Genomic DNA, 19,755 nt, shown 5'->3' with positions numbered 1-19,755 from the left:
TATGCTAATAAGGCAGTCTCAGAACTAGCTGAATATTTTGCTCACATGTCCTCAGAAGCATTTTGTGCCGTTAAGTCCACTTCATGTCCTTTTCTGACTCCTGTGTCAAAGGTTTGAGTGGTCATGTCTTTCAGAGATTCTAGGGCTAAGACTAGGTCTCTCAGAATTCTTGAGGCCTGCTGATTCCACTCTGCCATGTGTTATTATCATCTGTCATGAACTGGATAAAAGTCCATCTGTTTATTCATCCTTTTTGTTGTCTCGTCTTCAGACCACTCTGAGTTTCTTCTTTTGATCAATCTCTCACAATTTCATTTCTTTCTGTTGAGGTCTGTGAAATATCATTTTCGTGTTAAACCTCTCTGTGTTAAACTGTTCATAGGATGTTTCCAGCATCGTTAGGGGAACTGAAGCCTATCTCGCCCTGGTAATTTTACATTCCCTATCCTCCCTCCCCTGCGATAAAGACGTTACTGACACCTCTGAGGTTACCAGTACCGTTTCCTGCACAGCGGTGGGTGCGTCAGCAGGTAGATTCGGGATCTTCATGCTCTTCCATTCATGTGGCTGTCCGTCCCAGTGAACCTTTACAAGGGTGACCATTCAGCCTGGTTTGCTCCTGTTGTCGCTGCGTAATTAGTAATACCCTTTTAACACAACTTTTCTGGTTTAGGTGATAGATTACACATGGTTACCCTGTCATTCTTTTTCTATCTTTTGTGCAGAATCTCTTTTCCTCTGAAGTTCATTCTGATGCTACAACTTTCTGTTCCCCTCATTATCACCAGCTAATGGCCCTGTGGTCTCAGCCTTTGAGTCATTGTCTTCTCTCCTCTCCGCCATTATTCTGAGGTGACCTCAGAGTCCACGTGGATGGCCCATTCAATTCTCCCCAGGCTCCTGGTTCCCTGACTTACCTCCATCTCTAATTCTTATGTTGCTGCTTCCATTTTTATTCCTACTGCATCTGCTTTTAGACGTTACTGACATCTCATCTCTCTTCTGTTTTTACTTCCTTCCCCATGGCGCCTGAATCGCACTTTGCCAGCACCCTCCATGTTGCCCCTTATTCTTCCATTTGCTGCCGACAGACTCATAACCCTGACGCAATCCTGCTAGCTCTCTGCCCTAGCCCAGGCTGCTAGGTTGGAGAAAGAAGCCCACCACTATGCAGATGGGTGCCATGGCCATCTCAGTCGGGCCTTCAGATCTACTGCAAGTGCAGCGTGGTGTCCTGCATTAGACCCTAGAACAGAACAAGGACATTGTTGGAAGAATGGGGAAATCTGAGTGAACTCGAGTTCAGTTAATAATGCTGTACATTTGTTGGTTTCTTAGTTTTGACAAATGTACAAGTTATGCGTTTATATTAGAGGAAACTGAGGGAACTCTAATATCTTTGTAACATTTCTGTAAGTCTATAATGATTTCTAAATAAAGTTTGTCTTTTCAAACCTTACCCTATCGTCTCCTCTGTCATTTGCCTACTTATCTGAGAAAATCAAGGCCATCAAATATGAATTCCCCTCAAGCTCCTATCCTCCCTCCCCTGCGATAAAAAAACCCCACAAAAATAAGTTTGGAGGCATCCTACGTCATTGGATCTAGTTTCCCCTGGTCACAAGTGGATAGGAGTTAAATCTTTTTCTTCCCCCCATTTATTCTGTGAAACCCCATCTGTTATGTCTTCTCAGAGACTTCACTTCCGTCATAGTTTTGCTAATTGTTTCTTCACCTTTTAATTCTACTAGGACTTTTCTTGCCCAAATCTTTTCATAGCCCTCCATCGCCCTTGGGATATAAAATACAAAGACTTCTGTGATATGGCTACTGCCTTATCAATCTTCGCTTTGGTTTTTAGGCTTATTGTACAAATGGGTAATCTCTTAAAAGAACCTAGCTCTTTCTCCTTTCTGTTTTTGATACAGTGAAATTGGAGAAAGCTAGAGTCAGTGAATATGAGTTGAGGTGAAAGGTTAGGGCTAGAGATATCTACACGGTCTTGCTGTTCCTTCCTGTATCCTCCTGCATAGTGTTTGCTGAGGCTTTGTTCTTGTTCCTTGAGCTTGTCCTCGATTTCTGCTTTGGGGTGGTTTCAGTCAATTTTTGGTTGCAATTCTGTAGCTTTACTTCAAAATCTGTTTTCCCATCCCGACTTTACACTGGAATTCAAGGTCTATATTGTGGTCTTTTGGATGTCTTTTCAGGCACCTCGCATTTTGTCTAAAACCGTACGTGTCCTTCCTCCCCAGATTGTTTCTTTTCTATTTTCTCTTCCCTTTCGATCTTTATGTACAGATTCAAAAGGCACCCTACTCCCAGTATTGAATCCTGTAGATTTAATTTCTTCATTCTCTGTGTAGAGTTCCTTTCCAGATGGAGCAGTGCTTTTTCCACTTTGGGAAATATTTTATGGGATATGTTATTTGACTGGGACCTTGGTTTTGTACAGGCCATTGTGAGGGAAAGAAGGTGGACGTTCTGAGGGGAAGGGAATGGCATGAACAGAACCACAGAAGAAGGGGATGCAGAGGAGAGTAGAAAGTTGTCATTTGGTTTTGCGTTTGCAGGTGAAGCAGTGATAATTGAGGAAGTGTGGGTTATCAGATTGATGGGAACCTGAAAGGCTATGAGTTTTGACGATATACAGGTCTAATCGCCCGTTTTAAAGAGGGGTAGGTGTGACCAGAGCGGTGCTTTAGGAAGATTGATCTTTTTGGAGGTGAGTAGTTAGAGGCTGAGTCAGGGAAGCCAATTAGAGATTTTATTCTGATAATCCAGACATGAGCTAACAAAGTCTTGACTAATGAAGAGAATGTCGGAGAAATCATGAAGGAGTGAGTAATTGACCGTATTTGAGACAAAATGATTGCACGTGAGGGATGGAGAAGAGGAAGGAGTTGTAGTAACTCTGGGCTTTTGAGTCTGGCTGATCAGTGAACTGTGAAAACCGTGGTACCTTGCTCAGTTGTTGAGGAGATAGAGATACTGCAGGCAGCTTCCCATGCCACACAGGTCACAGAGAAACGAATCAAATCTTTAATTCACAGCAGGTGTGGGGTCCCTCCCCGGGGATGGGGGCAGTTTAGGAATTCGTGAGACAATTTTTCATTGCTATTGTTATAACGTCAGCCCCACTCCCTGCATGCTTGCTGCTATGCCCCCATGATTTAGTAAGCAGAGTTCTACCCAGAGTGTTAGTAGAGAACACCAGTGTAGATGAAAAGGTTCAAGATGAAACCTGAACAGAGTTTATAGTTAAATAAAACATGAGTGTGCTGAGGGAAGTTAGAAAAGCTGAGAAACTTCTGGGGAGTGGTTACTAAGTAGGAAGGAAACACAGTATAGTGCTGGTCATGGAGGATAAAGGAGGAAATAGTTTCAGTAAAAGGCAGTCTGGAGGCGGAGGAGCATGGTAGCAGCGTGGCATCCGGAGTCTGGTTCAGATTCTGGCTCTAAAAATTCAAAGCTGTTTTCTAATGGTCACAAGTCTCCTAGGGGTTTGAGTTGACAGCATTTCGCTTGGTGGGCTTCAAATGGTTGTGAAGCTTATGCACATTTTAATACCTCATCACATCCGTGGAGAGGACAATTGAGAAATAAGGCCCAGCTTCCATTCTGATTGATTTATAATTCAGAGGCATCATGTAAGACAATCTCTCTAGTACATATAAATACATTAGAACTGGGCTCCCTTAAATTGATTTGGAAGGAGCAATCTGGAGGGGAGAATTCAAACTTAGCGATTACAGTACTTCAAGCCTTTAAATTAGATTTTATCAACAGTCATAAGTTACATTTCCTGCTTTAATTTATAAAGAATGAGCCGAACACCATTCCGAGTAATGTAGGTCTCTTTAGTTGATAATTACATTGCTTGGTTTATTATTATTAGGTTCTTAAGAGTTCTCCAGAAACCTCTACATTAAGAAGTAACCTTCTTATGAAAGCCATGTTGTACCTGTTAGTTAGGTTCCCAGATCAAGGTGTTAAAGAAACTTCTGAGCCTTTACAGTTTGTGTAGCACGGTGGTTCAGCACTGCCTGCAGCTTCGTAGGTGGCATGGTATAGAGGACTGGAGCAAGATTTCCTTTTTTTCTTTGATGTGGTGAGGCCATTTAAGTCTACACTATTAGCTGTACACTAGATTTCCAGAACTTGTTAACCTCATAACTGAATGTTCGTACCACTTGACCAGTATGGCCCCATTCCCCCGACTCCGGTCCCTGGTAGCCACCACCCTACTCACCGAGTCTGGCTGCTTAGATCTCACGCGTAATTTGTCTTAGCCCGTCTGACTGAATTTACTGTAAGCTCTGATATCTTAAAATTGCTTTTGGAAGGTTACTCATGAAATTCATTAGCTTATTTTAACTTGATGGTTCAAGGTAACTTTTTAAATAATCAGTAGAGTGTTAAGTGCTGAGCAGAAAGTGGGGAGAGTTGTGGCAGAAACTGTGGGATAGGTAAGGGGTGGGGTCCTGATTTTCAGAATCTTTGATCTACCTCATGGTGATAGGAGAACCATTACAAGGGAGTAATATAAATTAAAATGGAAATCTATTACCCTTAATTCATTTCCCACTGCTCTAAGTCTAAAGAAGAAAATTCTTAATTTGAGTCCCCGTGCCCTGCACAGTCTGTTCCCACATGTCTCACCAGCTTCATCTTATACCATGCCTCCTTTCCCCAGATGAACATAAAAAATGGTGAATTGGAGTGTAAGGGTGGGTTTATTCACTTCACTTTGTCTGCTATATTGTCATCGACAGATTTAAATATCTCATTCTGGTGACTCTGCTTGAGAGGAGCATAAGCAAAACACACTCCTTAGCTGTACTTTCTGGGTGGAATGCTGCATTTAATCTTGACTGTCTGGAGATATTTTTCTCTTTAACAGGTTTCTCCACATATAAAAGTGTCTTGTAAACGTACGGAAAAGAATGGCAGCAGAGACGCAGACTCTGAACTTTGGGCCCGAGTGGTAAGTTTTCACAATCTGATCTTGTTGATACAGGATGACTAGTATACCAGTAAGGTATTTGTACAGGTGTTGGGTGGTTTATAAATGTACATGTTTTGAGACTGCTTTATGTGTCTGGTTGAAAACAATTAGTCTAGGAATAAATTATATTTGGGCAATAACTACATCCTGTACTTGATTTTAAAAAATTTCTTGGTCTGGTTACGTAATGGTAATGGAATTAAAACTGCCCGAGTCCCACTACCCTGTCAGGTTATTTCCTTTCTGCTTGAGCTGTCGTCTAGGCACACATGCAGTTTTATGTAATTAGAACATTTTTATGTGTATATGTTTTTTTGCTACAGTGTTGTTTTGTGAATGCTGTTCACAAAACTCATTTGAAAAATAGTTTTTATCATTATTTGAATTTTATTTTATTGATGAGCGGCTAGGCAGGTGGTCCAGAATTATATTGGCTGTTAACAGTAGCCCATCTAGGACTGGGTTAGCGTTTGCCATAATAACAGTTGACCTTTGAGTCTCTTACAGATGTGTTTGGACCCCGAATATGGAATTCTCATGGAATTTTGAGATCCATCACATTGTAGTATGACTTTTACCTCCCTCTTCTTTTCCCCCCAAAGTTGGTGATTGAAGATCCTCTCGTCAGTGGTGCGAATAACAATAGTTGCTTTTTCCATTCAAATTTTGAACTGGAGGCAGTATATAAAGTAGATAAATTGGAATAGTGTCTTAAACATTCTTGGTTGTTCAGGTGATGGTGGTTTGATAGATGATGCAGACTTTGTGTAGTAACCCCCCATGTAAGGGCTCTAATTAGCCTACCTTATTACATGCGCATCTTTCTGTATGTAATTCCTAAATGTTCTTGGCCCTTATAGGTAAGCTAGCATTTGGAGACTGAGGAGAAATCACTATTTGAAGTTCTAAGAATTGATGCAACTTTTGTACTTTGAGAATTTATTTTGGAAATGTTGACAAAAGTAATGCTGCACCTGTTTTAGTTTTTTAAATAATAATTTATATTTATATTGAAATTTTTTCCTTATTACCAAGTCAGATAGTAGGTTTCCTCCACTATCTGAAAGTAGAGTGTTCCTGTGAAACCTTTTGTAAGCCGAAATGGCATAAAGCAAAGAAGCAGTTACCTTAGGACACATCTCGCTAAGGGATGCACTGAGTAAACCGGATAAAGCACAGATGCTCACAGACGCAGTCGAAGCTCTGGTGGCCTGATGCTGAGATGCTGAGTGTAGTTCCCAGGGACGGAGCTTGGCAGGGCTGTTCTCACTGCTCTGGCTGCTGAACACTGAACGCCGTTTTATCTATTTGCCTTTTCTCATAGAAGTGAAAATCCTCTTTGGATTTCTTTTGGTTAGTGAAAGCAGGTACTAATTTAGGTTTTTCATAAAAGTGAAGTGGTGTAAAGCAAACTTTTGAAAAGCAGGGGATACCTATACATGTTTCTAGAAAAATTAGAAATTACAAGTAAGCCAAAATAAGGTATAATCACCGTAATTTCACCATTTGTGATAACCACTGTAAATAGGTTGGTGTATCTTTCCAGCTGTTTTTATATATGCTTATTTGTGTATATGTACATTTATTTTCACAAAAATGGGATCATACTGTATATTCCATTTTGTAACCAGCTTTTAAAAAATAACCACATCAAAAATATCTTTGTCAATAAATATTTTCTATTTTAAATGATTGCATTGTATGGATGTATCATCATTTATTTAACTAGTCTTCTAATGTATGTAGCATATATAGGCTGTTCTCAGTTTTTCATTATTATGAAAACATTTTTGATGAACATTCTTGTAGCTAACTATTCACATCTTATTAACTTCCTTTACTAGGTGGATTTAAATTCACATAGCTTACTTGGTAAACCATTTTGTATGCTACTCTTCTGCCTTTATCTAGAATTCGTAACTGCTTTTTTTTGTACTTAGATTCATTCCCATGTCTCTTTGTAACAACATGTAATTTAAAGAAGTTTTTTCCCTGTAGTATTCCTCTATTAAAGAGGTAACAAAAAGAACGACACCAGGAATTAGCCAAAACAAAAGAAAAAAAGAAACTGGTGATGTTCTAGAGTCAGTGTACATTTAGCTTGATGTCCTACACCATGGATTGGCCCGTGAGACTGTAAATAAAGTTTTTGTGAGTAAAGTTTTATTAGAACACAGCTAGACCCATTTGTTTCCATATTACCTGGCTACTTTCACATTGCAGTGGCAAGGTTCAGTAGTTAAAATAGAGGCCATCTGGCTCTAAAAGCTCAAATATTTATTCTCTGGTCCTTTACAGAAAAATTTGCTGGCTCTTACCCCCAAACCATGGATTCCCAAAGGCATTTCAGTGTGTCATTGAGTCAGTCTATCAGTAGCGTCTTACACATCCTTTTCATTGGTATTTTAAAGTTTCGTTTGATGGTGTTTTGCTTGATGAGCCCATTTTTTTTTCTTTTTTCTTTTTTCTTTTCCTTTTTTTTTTTTTTTTACAAAATTTGAGTTGAAGTAACTTCAGCGGAGGACAGTTAATAGTTCCATGCTTAAGTAGTAACTTTACCTAATTGTTGCCTCGGTTACCCGGCTGCCATTAGAACTTAGAGCCTCCCCTTAGTCATCTGAAGTGCCGATAACTGAGGAATGGAGGTTTAAGTAGGAACACTGCCTTCTTTGTACCATCTGTCAAAGTTCCTTTTGGCAAAGGAGATATATAAGACCCTTAAGTAACTCAGGAAACCCTGAGCTAGAAAGCTGCGGTGCTTTTCTGCATGTTCCAGTGCATTCATTGTGAAGCTTGAGGTAAGGAGCTGTGTCCAGAATCCTTGGGACTCAAAGCTTAGAGTGATTACATTGAGTTGGTGTGTGACTCTGAACCATATAGAAACATGTAGTGATACTGTATTCTCTTTACTAAGATCACTTTTATAGTGATGTAAAACAATGTTCAATAAGAGATGGATAAAACGAAGAAATTTATTTGTACCTGGGGTAGTAGTAAAGATGGGAGGGCGTTGGAAATTGTCATAGGGACAGACCATGAATGACCATGAGCATGGACTTTTTAATTTTTTGAGGTCTGTGGAATCATAGGTCTTAGCTTATTATTATATTTAGAATAAAGAAATGTATTACATAATCACAGCAATTTAGAGGGTGCGATAGGTTTAATGGAGAAGTAAATCATTTCTAGGTATAAAACAATAGTCATCTTAAGTCTTAACTATTACCACCTTAGACCTTTCCTGATCATCTATGTAGTACCTTCTCCTTACTCCCTATCTTCCTTCCCTGTTTTAATTTTTCCTCCATGGTCTATATCAAAATATAACATACCAAATATTTTACTCACTTATTTTCTTTATTATTTATATCCCATCTTCCAGCCCCTACTAGACTGCGCTCCATTGAGGGCAGGTACTTTGGTCTTGATTTTTGTATAGTTTGTTTACTGCTATATTCCCAGTGCCTAGCACATAGTAGGTAATAAATAAATATCCGTTAAACGAATGACTGAATTGTTGGGAATAGGTTATTCTTAATGTTTTGCTTTTACAATTATGTATACACATCTTTTAACAGTTTTATTTGTATTGCTGATTATTTACTTTGGATTAATTTCCTGGAAGTGGAATTATTAAAGTTTTAATTTTTAAGGCTTTGTATGATATATGGATGAATTGACCAGCAGGAGGATTGTATGAATTTAATTCCCATCCCTTGCCTGTTTACTTCACCCTTGACAAAACACTAAGTACTACTTTAAGAAAATTTTTTAGTTCTCCATCTGGTAGGTTATAGTTTTTTTGGAACTTTTTACATTTAGTCGCAGTAATAAAATAATTCATGCCCATCCCTGAAAACCTTGGAGGAAATAATAGTACAAAAGGAAAAAGAAAATACCGGAGTTACCTTTAATCCTACGCCCCAAAGAACCGTTGCTAATGTTTTGGTTTGTTTCCTCCTATTCCTTTTTCTTTGCAAATGTTCGTATGCATACTTCAAGACATTAAAACAAATTCATTATACTTGTTTCTTTCTTTCTTTCTTTTTTTTTTTGTGGATCAAAAATCTACTCAGGTTGTTTAGACCATTAAGAAATTTATTGTAGGGGAAATAATTGCAGAGTTACCTGGTTTTATAGGGAAGGAACCAAGGGACCGTTTGGGGGGTTTCTTCTTTCTCCTCGCCGAGGCCTTAAGGAAGTTTTCCCAGGTCTTTCCTTGCAAAAAAGAGCAAGGCACTGCTGTTTCCTCCAAAGCACTTTGTTTTTACCTGTTTTAAAGTAGTTGTGACTTTGTGGTATGCCTCTGCATAACTCTTTACCCTTCTCAGAAAAGAACTAATTTTGTTAAAGGCACTGGGTGTCTCGATTTCAGCCCATTGTTTAGCTGCGTTCTGAACACGGGCACTTCGTTAATGTTTGTTAAGTGATGACATTTAAGTCTTGGTGTTGGTAGGAAAGGGGGGAATGAGTGCAAACCCGAGACAACCAGCTTGCTGTCTGTAGTCTCTGTGCAACTGTAGAGACAGCGAGAGAAGTTCTGGAGGATGGAATGCGTTAATAGTCCCAGTTTTCAAAAAGAGTAAAAGATAGCTATATGATCTGAAGGAATAGCAAATTAGATGTTATTCAAGGGTATATTTTAGAAGAGAATATTAAGATTTGTTTAGAAAACATTTTATCAAGTGCCTCCTGTGTTCTGTTTCTTGGATTAGGCGCTGAGGTGGCCACAAGGATTAAAGGACATGGTACCTACTTTTATTTAGTGGGGAAGCTGACATGAAATAACTTCACTATAACGTCAGTGCTGTAAAGGAAGTTTGGTGCAAGTACAGCGTATTCAGCTTCTTACTTGATGCCTGTAGGCATCTCGTTCTGAATGCTTTTCCAGAACTGAGCTCATGAATTTTGCCCTTTTAAATCTCTTTTTATTTCGTCTTAATACCGCAGCATGCCCATTTGCTCAGGCCGGGAGTCTTGGAGCTACTGTGGGTGTTTTCTTTGACTTCTGTGTCCCTTCGTCTAGTCCACCACCGTGTTGTGTCAGTTCCATCTCAAAATATATTTGGAATCTGTTCATTTCTCTCTTCCACCTTCATGGCCAGCACCACCGTCTCTGACATAGCCCATTGCAGCAGCGGCCTCCTGATGGTTTCTGGCTTCCATTCTTGATTTCCTTCTAATCGTTGTCCACACAGTAACCAGGGTAGTCGTAATATATAAATTGGATCAAGATTTCTCCAAAATCCTTCAATAGTTGTACGTCTATTTGTATGACTGTTTATTAGCTTTTTCTCTCGCTAGCCAGTGAGTTCCAGGAGGGCTGGTACTTGTGTCTGGCCAAGGTTCTGAGGATCTCGAACTCTCTTTTCCCCCGACTGGTTTCTTTCCAACCCCCACCCCTTTCTTCTCCTGTCTCTCTTTCTTCTCTTCCTTTCTACTTAATTTCCCTTCTCACAGATAGTCCCCTGCCCCTCACTTCCCATAAAAAGGGTTTTAAAAAATATTCCTGAAGGTAGAAAGCACAAAGGGGCAAAAACTTGCATATTTCAGAGAGGAACTCCCAGACGTTTGCCTTTACTATAGCGAAGTGTGGGAGAGGTGAGTTTGGAGGCAGCTCTTCTATTTTAAGAAGCTTTGGATTTTATTTGATCATTGTGTGCCAGTGAGGAATTGTTAAGCTGGGAGCTTTTTATTCAAATTTGCATTTGAAATAAACAACTTGTAGTAGTCTGGAGGGTGGAGCATGGAGGGTGGGCTGTGACTGGATAGACTGCTTAGGATGCTGTTGCAGCGGTCCAGGTAAGAAGGAAAAGAGCGAACAGTCATGGGTTGGTTAACCAGGGATGGCTTGAGAGATTGAAGATTTAAAATTGGTGGGATGTGGTAGTGGGTTTGGGAGGTATTAGAAAGTGAGGACTGAAGGAGGATCCCTAGACTTAATCCAGTGGCTGAGAAGATGATGGTGTCCTTACCTGCCTTTGGTAATGCAAGTGACGGAAGGGGTTGGGGTGAGTAAGCTGAGCAGGGTCTTGGGCATGTCAAACGTGAGGGATGTTGGCGGCTGTGTATGACCGCTTTACTCCCGGGGAGAGATCAGAGCTGGAGGTGAGGACCACGAGCTTCTGCGGAATTGCTTTGTGACTCTCACACCTTCCTACTTCGACACTGACGTTCCCAGTTTTTATAAGCCGAAGTTGGACAATAAACAAGTGAAGGTTTGGGGGTATCATGGAGTTTTAGAAGGCTCTGCTGCTGCTACCTGTCAGTTACTACTTGTAGTAGGACTGGCCCTCCTTGCTTAGTATCTCAGTATGGCCGGGAAGATCAGATGAAAAGCATAGAAAAATTTTCCTTCTATTTAGTGCTGAAGTTACCGATGGCCTTTGCTAGAGCAGTGGGGTGGTGGGGAGAAGTCAGGTTGCATTGGGTGTGAAGTACTGGGGAGGTGGGGACGCGGAGATGTTTCTGAAGTGACGGGGAAGAGGAGTGGCGGTGCGTAGCCAGAGGAGTCAGACCACGGTTAGACGGAGGGGTTGCGTTTCTGGAGGGGAGGGTTGTATGGAGCAAGATCTTGGCGGAGGGAAAGATCACTGGTGGGCTTTCAGGGAGGGCTGTTACCCAGATATGTTTGAGCTTTTCCAAATAATCTGTAGGTGAAAAGGGACTTAGAATAGGATTTATTGATTATTGAGTAGAGCTCAATCATTCTGATTCAGGCTACCGTCTTCTCTAATTTTGAGTTACACTCAGCTTGCGTTGGTCTCTTCTCTTTTCACAGTAGCTGGAGGGACCTCTCGAGAATGTACTGTGGTTATTTTATTCTTAATAGATCTGATGCCTCTAGGAGGTGTTCAGTCCCAGACATTGGAAAGCCCATGGTGGGCGGGGGGTGGTGGCGGTGGCAGTGGCGATGGCAGTGGCGATGGCAGTGGCGATGGCAGTGGCTCACTGGAAGGGAACCAGGGTAGTGAGTGGATTTGGAATCTTGCGAGGAACAGATGAGGAAATTAGAGCTCTTGGGCCTTGAGAAGGAAAGTCTCTGGTGACATGTAGTGGCTCTTTGCCAGTATTGGACTGATTTTCACTTGCCAGAGACTTGAGGTGTGCCCTGTAGTGGTAGAAACTTGGGGAGTTTATTGGCGCAGTGCAAGAAAGACTTTAAAGTAATTTCTAATGAAAATATATGCATATTTTAAAATTAATTTTTAGAAGGCTAAACTTGGCTATTTAAAATGCAATTTGGAGACCTCATTGGAAAGAGTTTGGTCTTTTTTTTTTTTTTTTTTACTCGAGGCAACCCTTGGTCGACCTCACAGATTGCAAGGACCTTGTTAGCTTACAATCCTTTATTTTTTTATTTTTATATTTTTATGCCTACAGCACTTGGTCTTCCTAGATGGTCTCCCATCCAAGTACTAACCAGGCCTTGGCCCTGTTTAGCTTCCGAGATCAGATGAGATTGGACTTGTTCAGGATGGCGTGGCCGTAGATAGATCTTGGTCTTTTTAGTCATGAAAACCCAGGTTCGAATCTTTGTTCCGCCACCTTGACTATAGGCGAGTTGTTTAACCCTCAGCTCCATTTTTCTCGTGTCACATCGGGGTTGTTGTGAAGCTTGAATGAAATTAAATGAGGTAATAGATGTGTAAAAGCCCAGCCTCAGTTCTCAGTGGATGTTAATTCCATTTTTACAGGAATGAGTCCAACTTTACATGAATTTGATGGAAGGCAGTCTCCTGGAAGGTCCTTTAGCAGTGGTTGGATCACTGCTCCGTGGGCATGCTTTCTTACCTGGTGGTTTAACCTGTCTCAGAGGAGTTGGACTGAATGACCTCTTAAGTCTAAGAATAATTGGAGGAAAAACAAAAGACCAACCTCGTAGCAATGAGCACCCCTAGAACCCAGATTGTGATCTTAATACATAGTAAAGAGAGTCCAGTTCCTTGGCGGAACTATTGGTTCTGGGTCCGAGGCCAGGAATAATACATGCGGAGCCTGGAACGTTTTCACATACCAGGTCGAAACTTATTAAAGACTACGAGGGTTGTGTCAGAAGGAAGGACTCAGGAGCCAACCTGAAGAGTCCGCCACTGGTCAAAGATGAGACAGTTTGATAAATTAATTACAGAATAATTAATAATTCTAAGAATAATTATAGTGAGTTGAAATACATTAATAAAAACGATTTGTTACCGTTGGAGGATGCTATTGAACCAAGTAATTACTTTGAAAACAAAGTGAAAGAATCAAGGCTTTTCATTCCTTTCCTATATGAGCTATGCTATTGGGTAACAATACCAAATAGTATAAGAGGAAAGTTTTCTTATTTATTTTCCCTAAATAAAGAAGGAATGATGGAATGATAGAATACAGTCACTTTGCAACCTTCGTGAACTTAGGGATCTAAGTGTTGGTCTTCAAGGACTGCTAGTCTCACAAAGCCAGCCGGGCAGTCTGCGCCTCTTGATGGAATAACACACCAAACTACCACATGGAAGTCGTCTTGGCAAATCTGATGAGGTCTCTGTATCCAGTCGCCAATTTATATGAAATGCAGAGTACAGAGAACTGTGTTAAACTATATCAGAGCGATAAAATCTGCAAAATCCAGACTTTTTAAAAAATATTTTACTTTTTAGAGATAACATTCTGAAATATTTACAGACCAATTAAAAATTCCCTTCAAAGATTAAAAAAAAAAACCCGTCATTTCCTTCAAAAAATTTTAAAAGCCAAAGATTTCCTTTAGCATAATAGCAAAGGAGGATTAGATGGCGTAGTAAAAGGAGCAGGATTGGCCATGGGTCGTTGGCTTGGGGGCTGGATGGTCGGGACATGGGAGTTTCTTATGTTCTCGGTGCTTTTATATATGTTTAAAATTGTCTATAAGCAAATATTTTTAAAAGCAGTGGAAAGAGAAGATATAAACATTGAAAATAAATTCAGTCTCACTTTACTAATACATATATATATATTTTTGGTATAACTTTCTACATGTGTACACATTTTTATATTTACTATGCATATACTATTTTTCTGCCATTTTCTGCCACTCCGCTTGGCCTTCATATTTTTTAATGTGTAATTAGATTAGTCCCCTTTACTTTCGCGAATAAAGCTTAGCAATTTGGGGGATTTTTAAAATGCTTCTGTTGAAGTTTTCTTTAGGCTAAACAATTAAATAAAGTACCTGGTCCCTTTCGCCCTGGGTGTCTATTACTGTAAAGAACTTCAGGCAGCCCCCAGATAACCAGCTACTCCTGAAAGTAGTTTTCCCACTCGTTTGACGCAGTTCTGCAGTAGCATCTTACGCTTGCCATTTTTTGCTAAGGTTTCCCCCTTCCTCTTTTTAAGTAAAAACATCCCATAAAATTAAACAAAATACTCTTCTTTACTGATAATACTCTTCTATACTGATAATATTGCTTTCATTAAAATGAATTATGAAATATAGGCATATTAATGTATAAAATGTGACAGGCCTCTACATAGTCAGCACCAAGTTAAAAAAAAACATTGCAGGTGTAATTTATATAACCCTTTATCCCTGTGCAGATAGAACGTGATCCTGAATTTTGTATTTGTCAATTCATATTTGTTTCTATGCTTTTGCTACAAATTTTATATGTTCTTAAACAGTATATTTTTATATGTCCTTAAATAGTATAAACCTATATAAAAGTATCTTTTTTAAGCTTCTGTATTTTGCTTTTTCTTTTGGGTAGCATACTTTGTTACGTATTTTGTTAAATGTTAGCACATCATTGTTGAAGTGGTTCTGATTTATACTCCCACAAATACTGCTTGAGAATTTCCATTGCTTTATATCCTTACCAACAACTGGTATTGTCAGGTTTATTAATTTGTATTAATCTAATGGATATAAGATGATATTTCATTTTTGTTTTAATCCTATATTACTTTTATAATTTGGAGAAAAGTATCCCCTCCATACCTTCCAAGCTTCTCAGAGACATGCCACAGTACCTTTTAAGTTAGGGAATTGTCACATGGTTGTCTAGTTATTTCTCAATAAACTACTCTCAGTGTGCTATGACAGGAGGTTGTATTAAAGCTAAAATCTTGGGTACCTTGAGATAACGGGATTTCTTTCTGTTCTTTTAAAGAATGAAAATGAAAAATTTTATGTTACATAAGAACAAAGTTCATAGTGCCAGGATAGTTGACATTTCATTTTTATATTCTGTGTCTCTTCTGTTCCAGGCTCCGAGCTCTGTCCAGTGGTGGGAGCATTACGTCCCCTCCTCTTTCTCCAGCATTGCCGAAGTATAAATTAGCAGACTATCGTTATGGCAGAGAAGAAATGTTAGCACTTTTCCTTAAAGACAACAAGGTAAGAAAGTAGGAAAGAGTTCAGAGTTATGAATGAGTTTTTGGTTTATGTACAGTGGTATATTAACACATGAAGGACCCATGGGTTTACTTTCTACGTTACGTTTTTTTCACGTCGAAAGCTACAATAGTTAACAGAAGCTCTTCTAAGTGCAGCGCGCTCTGTTTTTTAGAGAAGATCCAAGATTTCTTTGCAGGAGTAGAAAGCTTCGTGGACACAGGAAGAGTTGTCAGCACTAGCACTTTGTCGAACTGGTTTCCTCGTAACCTCTCCTTCGTGTCCGTTTCTGTCCCAGTCAGATGGCTGACCAAGAAGAATCTCTCCCTTCTCTCGTTGCACCTCTTCTTTCCAGTTCGAAGTTAGGAGTGAGAAGAGGAATTGTTTTGTTCTTTTTCTTTTTGAGTTAAATGTGAAATTTTTAGTAGAGGGAAAAACCTCAATGTGATGCCACATGTGTGTCACTTATAAATGATCAAAACTCAAACAGTACAAAGTACACTTTTATTACCTGACTAGTGAGAAATAGTATTTTCTATTTTAAAATACCCTTTGTTTTTAATTTTATCAGTGGATGAACCTCCAGTTTTAGTGATGGTTGCTTGTAAAACTCTCCTTACCACCTTGTGCTTTGAGTGAAATGCAGAGATTTTTATTCTGTCACTGGGCACTCTGGAATACCAGAGTTAGCGCTGTATCAAATCTGAGAGTAATAGTCTGATGGCAGGATAGGGAAGGTGACTGGGGTTTTTAACATTTGACCCCTCAGGATGTGTAAGTACCACCAAAGTTAATCGTTGCTGAATAAGCTTTAATCCATACTTACAATTAGCAACAGATACCGAAGAGTGTTTTCTTGTTTTAGCTTTTTGAATTGGAGGGTTAGCATTAATGTCATGATCATGTGTTTGCTCAAACAGATACCTTCAGACCTTCTGGATAAAGAATTTCTGCCTATACTGCAGGAGGAGCCTCTGCCGCCGTTGGCTCTTGTACCCTTTACAGAAGAAGAACAGGTTTGTGCCTAGCGCTGGGCCTCAGGTCAAACCCCGTTCCTTCCCTCTGAGTGAGGTGTGGAGATCGGAGGTTACCGCTTAGGCAGTGAGGAGTCACCAGCATCCCCACAGGTCTGCTCCCCTCCGGTGGTTTCTTGGTGTGTGGATGCCTCGCTTGGTTGACGATTTTGCGTTAGATCCCAGGCTGCTGAGTGTTGTGTACAGATAAGGGAGTGCATCTGGGCCCTTAGGGACAATGGCAACCTTTCCTTAGAACTCACCCCAGATGAGAGACAGACAGACAGACAGAGAGAGAGCTATTTGTGGGAGACAGCCTTCTCGTCAGAACAGTGTGGTCTTTTAGGAGTGATTGGCAACCTAAACTTCTACTGATTTGTTCTGCCATTAAAGGGAAGTGTAGATCTTTAGCTTAAAATGTGCTCCAAAATATTTTTCTGTCACCAGCTTTTTAAATGATATTGTGAAAAAATTAGGCTTTCAGGCTGGAAAGGAGCAGATGTGTTGTCCCATTATAGTGTACTATGTCCAAAGATCAATAAGACAGTTTCTGGTTTCAAGGGAGTTACAGTGAAATTGGAGAAATAAGAGCTTTGTTGGAATGCTGGAATGCAACTTTAAGTGAAGAATCATTACTTTTTTTTTAAAAAAAAAAAGAAAAAACAGCTTTATTGAGACATAATCCATATGCCGTAAAGTTCATCCTTTTAAAGTATACAATTCAGTGGTTTTTAGTATATTCACAGAGTTGTATAACCATTACCATTCTCTAGTTCTAGAACATTTCCGTTATGACTTTTGTGACGACTCTGGATGTTTTCTCTATGTTCTGGCCATATTTTGCATGAGAAAGTCACTCTGTTATGACAGAAAAGCTTTTTAGAAGAATTGTGTTACAACTGCGTTAAGTTCTAAGAAAGGTGTGATGTTGATCTTTGGTGATTTTCAGCAACGTACTTTCATGAGTAATTGTTTTGTTTTGTTTATGGTTTCTTCTAAGTCAGGCTTCTGTCTTTGTTCATGAAGCCTAGTGTCATTTAGAGCAGCGGTCCCCAACCTTTCTGGCACCGGGGACCAGTGCTCCTAAGAGAATCTAATGCCTGAGGATCTGAGGCAGAGCTGAGGCGGTGATGCCAGCGCTGGGGAGTGGCTCCAAATACAGATGAAGCTTTGCTTGCTAGCCCTCTGCTCACCTCCTGCAGCTCAGTTCCTACCAGGCCACAGACCAGTGTACCGGTCCACAGCCCGGGGTTTGGGACTCCCGATCTAGAGTTATCAGTAGATATTCTCATTGACTAAAAGTGTTTACTGCTGCTGTAAAAAGTACTCAGAAAAGAAAGTCCTGTCTCCAGTGATTGCTGAAAAGTTCCTTTGCAAAAAAATTGACACCTGGCTATATTTTGGCTTAATTTTTCTTAAAAACATTTTTATTATGAAGTATTTCAAATAGACGAGTATAGAGCATATTGTTACACCAGTATGTTTATAATTCAGATATGTGAAATCTCAAAATTATGGCACATTTGTATGTCTGTTTTAATAAAATTCCTCATGTAGTTGAGACTGCCTGGGGTATATTCCTTCCTCCCTTCCTAGAGATTACTATGAATTGGGTTACTTTTCTCATTCATGTTTTAATGTTTCCACCACATATTTGTGTATCCATATGCCATAAAAGTTTCATTTTATTGGGCTCTACATTTTATACTGAAGATAACATACTGTAGTTTTTAATTTCTCAGCTTGCTTTTTTTCTTTCACTAATGATTTTTATGTTTTTGTTGATACACATAGCTTTAGTTCATTCATCTCTGCTGCATAGTATTGCATGTGTGAGAAAATCCTATTTTTTAATAAACCTCTGCTTAGATATTTAGGTTGTTTCGAATTTTTGCTCTTAAATGGAATCACTGGGTTTTGCTTTTTTGTGTTTTTTTAAACTTTACTGGGTATGGCCACATTAGTTTCTATAGGGATTTAAGCCAGTTTGCACTCTGACCAGCAATGTATGAGAGATCTCATTATTATGCAACCCTTCAGTTCTTGGTTTTTAAATTTTGGCCAAAATGATGACTGTGTTGGTTGTTTTTAATATGTATATCACTAGTTACTAGTGAGGTTGAGTATCTTTTCATAGGCTTATGGGCCATTATGGCTTTTGATATGTTTGTGTCCTTTGCCCATTGTTCTGTAGGATTGTCTTTCATGTTGAATTTACGATTTCTTTATACTTTAAAATCAATAAAATACTTATTTATTATTATAAAAGGTACTCATATTCATTGTAGAAAATGCAGAAACGTATAAAGAAAATCTCACCCGTAAACTTACCATGTAGACAATTACTTGTTAACATTTAGTATGTTTTATAGCAGTCTGTTTCCTTTGTATATCTTTAGTTGTCAAAATATATCAATATATTCAGAATTTAACGGCATATTAAAAGGATTCTACACCCTGACCGAGTAGGGTTTAGCCCCAGGATGTAGGGGCGGAACAACATAAGAGAATCAGTGTAGCACACCACAGTAACAGAACGAAGGAAGAAAACCACTCGACATCTTACTAGATGCAGAAAAGCGTTTGACAGAATTCGGTGCCCTTTCATGATAAAACACTCATTGAATTAAGAATAGAAAGGAACTTCATCAGCTTGATTTCAGGGCATTTATACAAAACCCACAGCTAACATCATAATAGTCATGTGTCACTTAATGATGAGGATATATTCTGAGAAATGTGTTGTTAGGTAATTTTGTCGTGTGCGAATATCATCGAGTGTACTTACGCAAAACCAGTTGGTATGGTATAGTCTACTACATACCTGGCCTCTTGCTCCTAGGCTAAAAACCTATACAGCATATTACTGGACAGAATACTGTAGGCAGTTGTAACACAGTGGTAAATATTTGTGTATCCAAACATAGAGAAGGCACAGTAAAAACACATAAACCAGTAACATAGTCATTTATTATTATCAGATATTATATACTGTACATAATTGTATGTGGTATACTTTTAGATGACTGGCAGCATAGTAGGTTTACGCTAGCATCACCACAAACACGTGAGTAATGCATTGCACTATGCCATTGCAATGGCCAGGACGTCACTAGGCGATAGGAATTTTTCAGCTCCATTATAATCTTACAGGACTACTGTATATGTGGTCCATTGTTGACTGAAATGTGGCACAGGACTATACTTACTGGTGAAAGACTGAAAGCTTTCCCCTGAGATTGGGAACACAATGAGGATGCCCACTTTCACTACTGATAATCCAGCATTGTGTTGGAAATCCTAGCCAGAGCAATTAGGTGAGACAAAAGAAATAAAAGGCATCCACATTGGAAGAGAAGAAGTAAAACTATCTCTGTTAGCAG

At 39.4% G+C, this 19,755-nt stretch overlaps 1 protein-coding gene across 6 annotated transcripts in view; it reads left to right on the top strand.

Annotated features, from left to right (window-relative positions):
• The window catches only part of GIGYF2 (GRB10 interacting GYF protein 2), a 109,399-nt gene that overhangs the window by 13,070 nt on the left and 76,574 nt on the right, over window positions 1–19,755 (top strand). For 4 of the 6 annotated variants that reach the window (XM_025043206.1, XM_025043204.1, XM_025043203.1 and 1 more), the window contains exons 3-5: window positions 4,901–4,984; window positions 15,233–15,362; window positions 16,280–16,375. In XM_025043206.1, the coding sequence (XP_024898974.1) occupies window positions 4,944–4,984; window positions 15,233–15,362; window positions 16,280–16,375 (267 nt within the window). In that variant the 5' untranslated portion in view covers window positions 4,901–4,943. Of the gene's footprint in view, window positions 1–4,900; window positions 4,985–15,232; window positions 15,363–16,279; window positions 16,376–19,755 lie in introns of those variants that run through there. The other 2 variants (XM_025043205.1, XM_025043207.1) reach the window with 2 other exon arrangements.

Source organism: Pteropus alecto, unplaced genomic scaffold (genome assembly GCF_000325575.1).
Source record: "Pteropus alecto unplaced genomic scaffold, ASM32557v1 scaffold110, whole genome shotgun sequence".
Taxonomy (NCBI): domain Eukaryota; kingdom Metazoa; phylum Chordata; class Mammalia; order Chiroptera; family Pteropodidae; genus Pteropus; species Pteropus alecto.
Note: the sequence above shows the minus strand (reverse complement) of the source record. Positions and strands in the feature narration are given on the sequence as shown.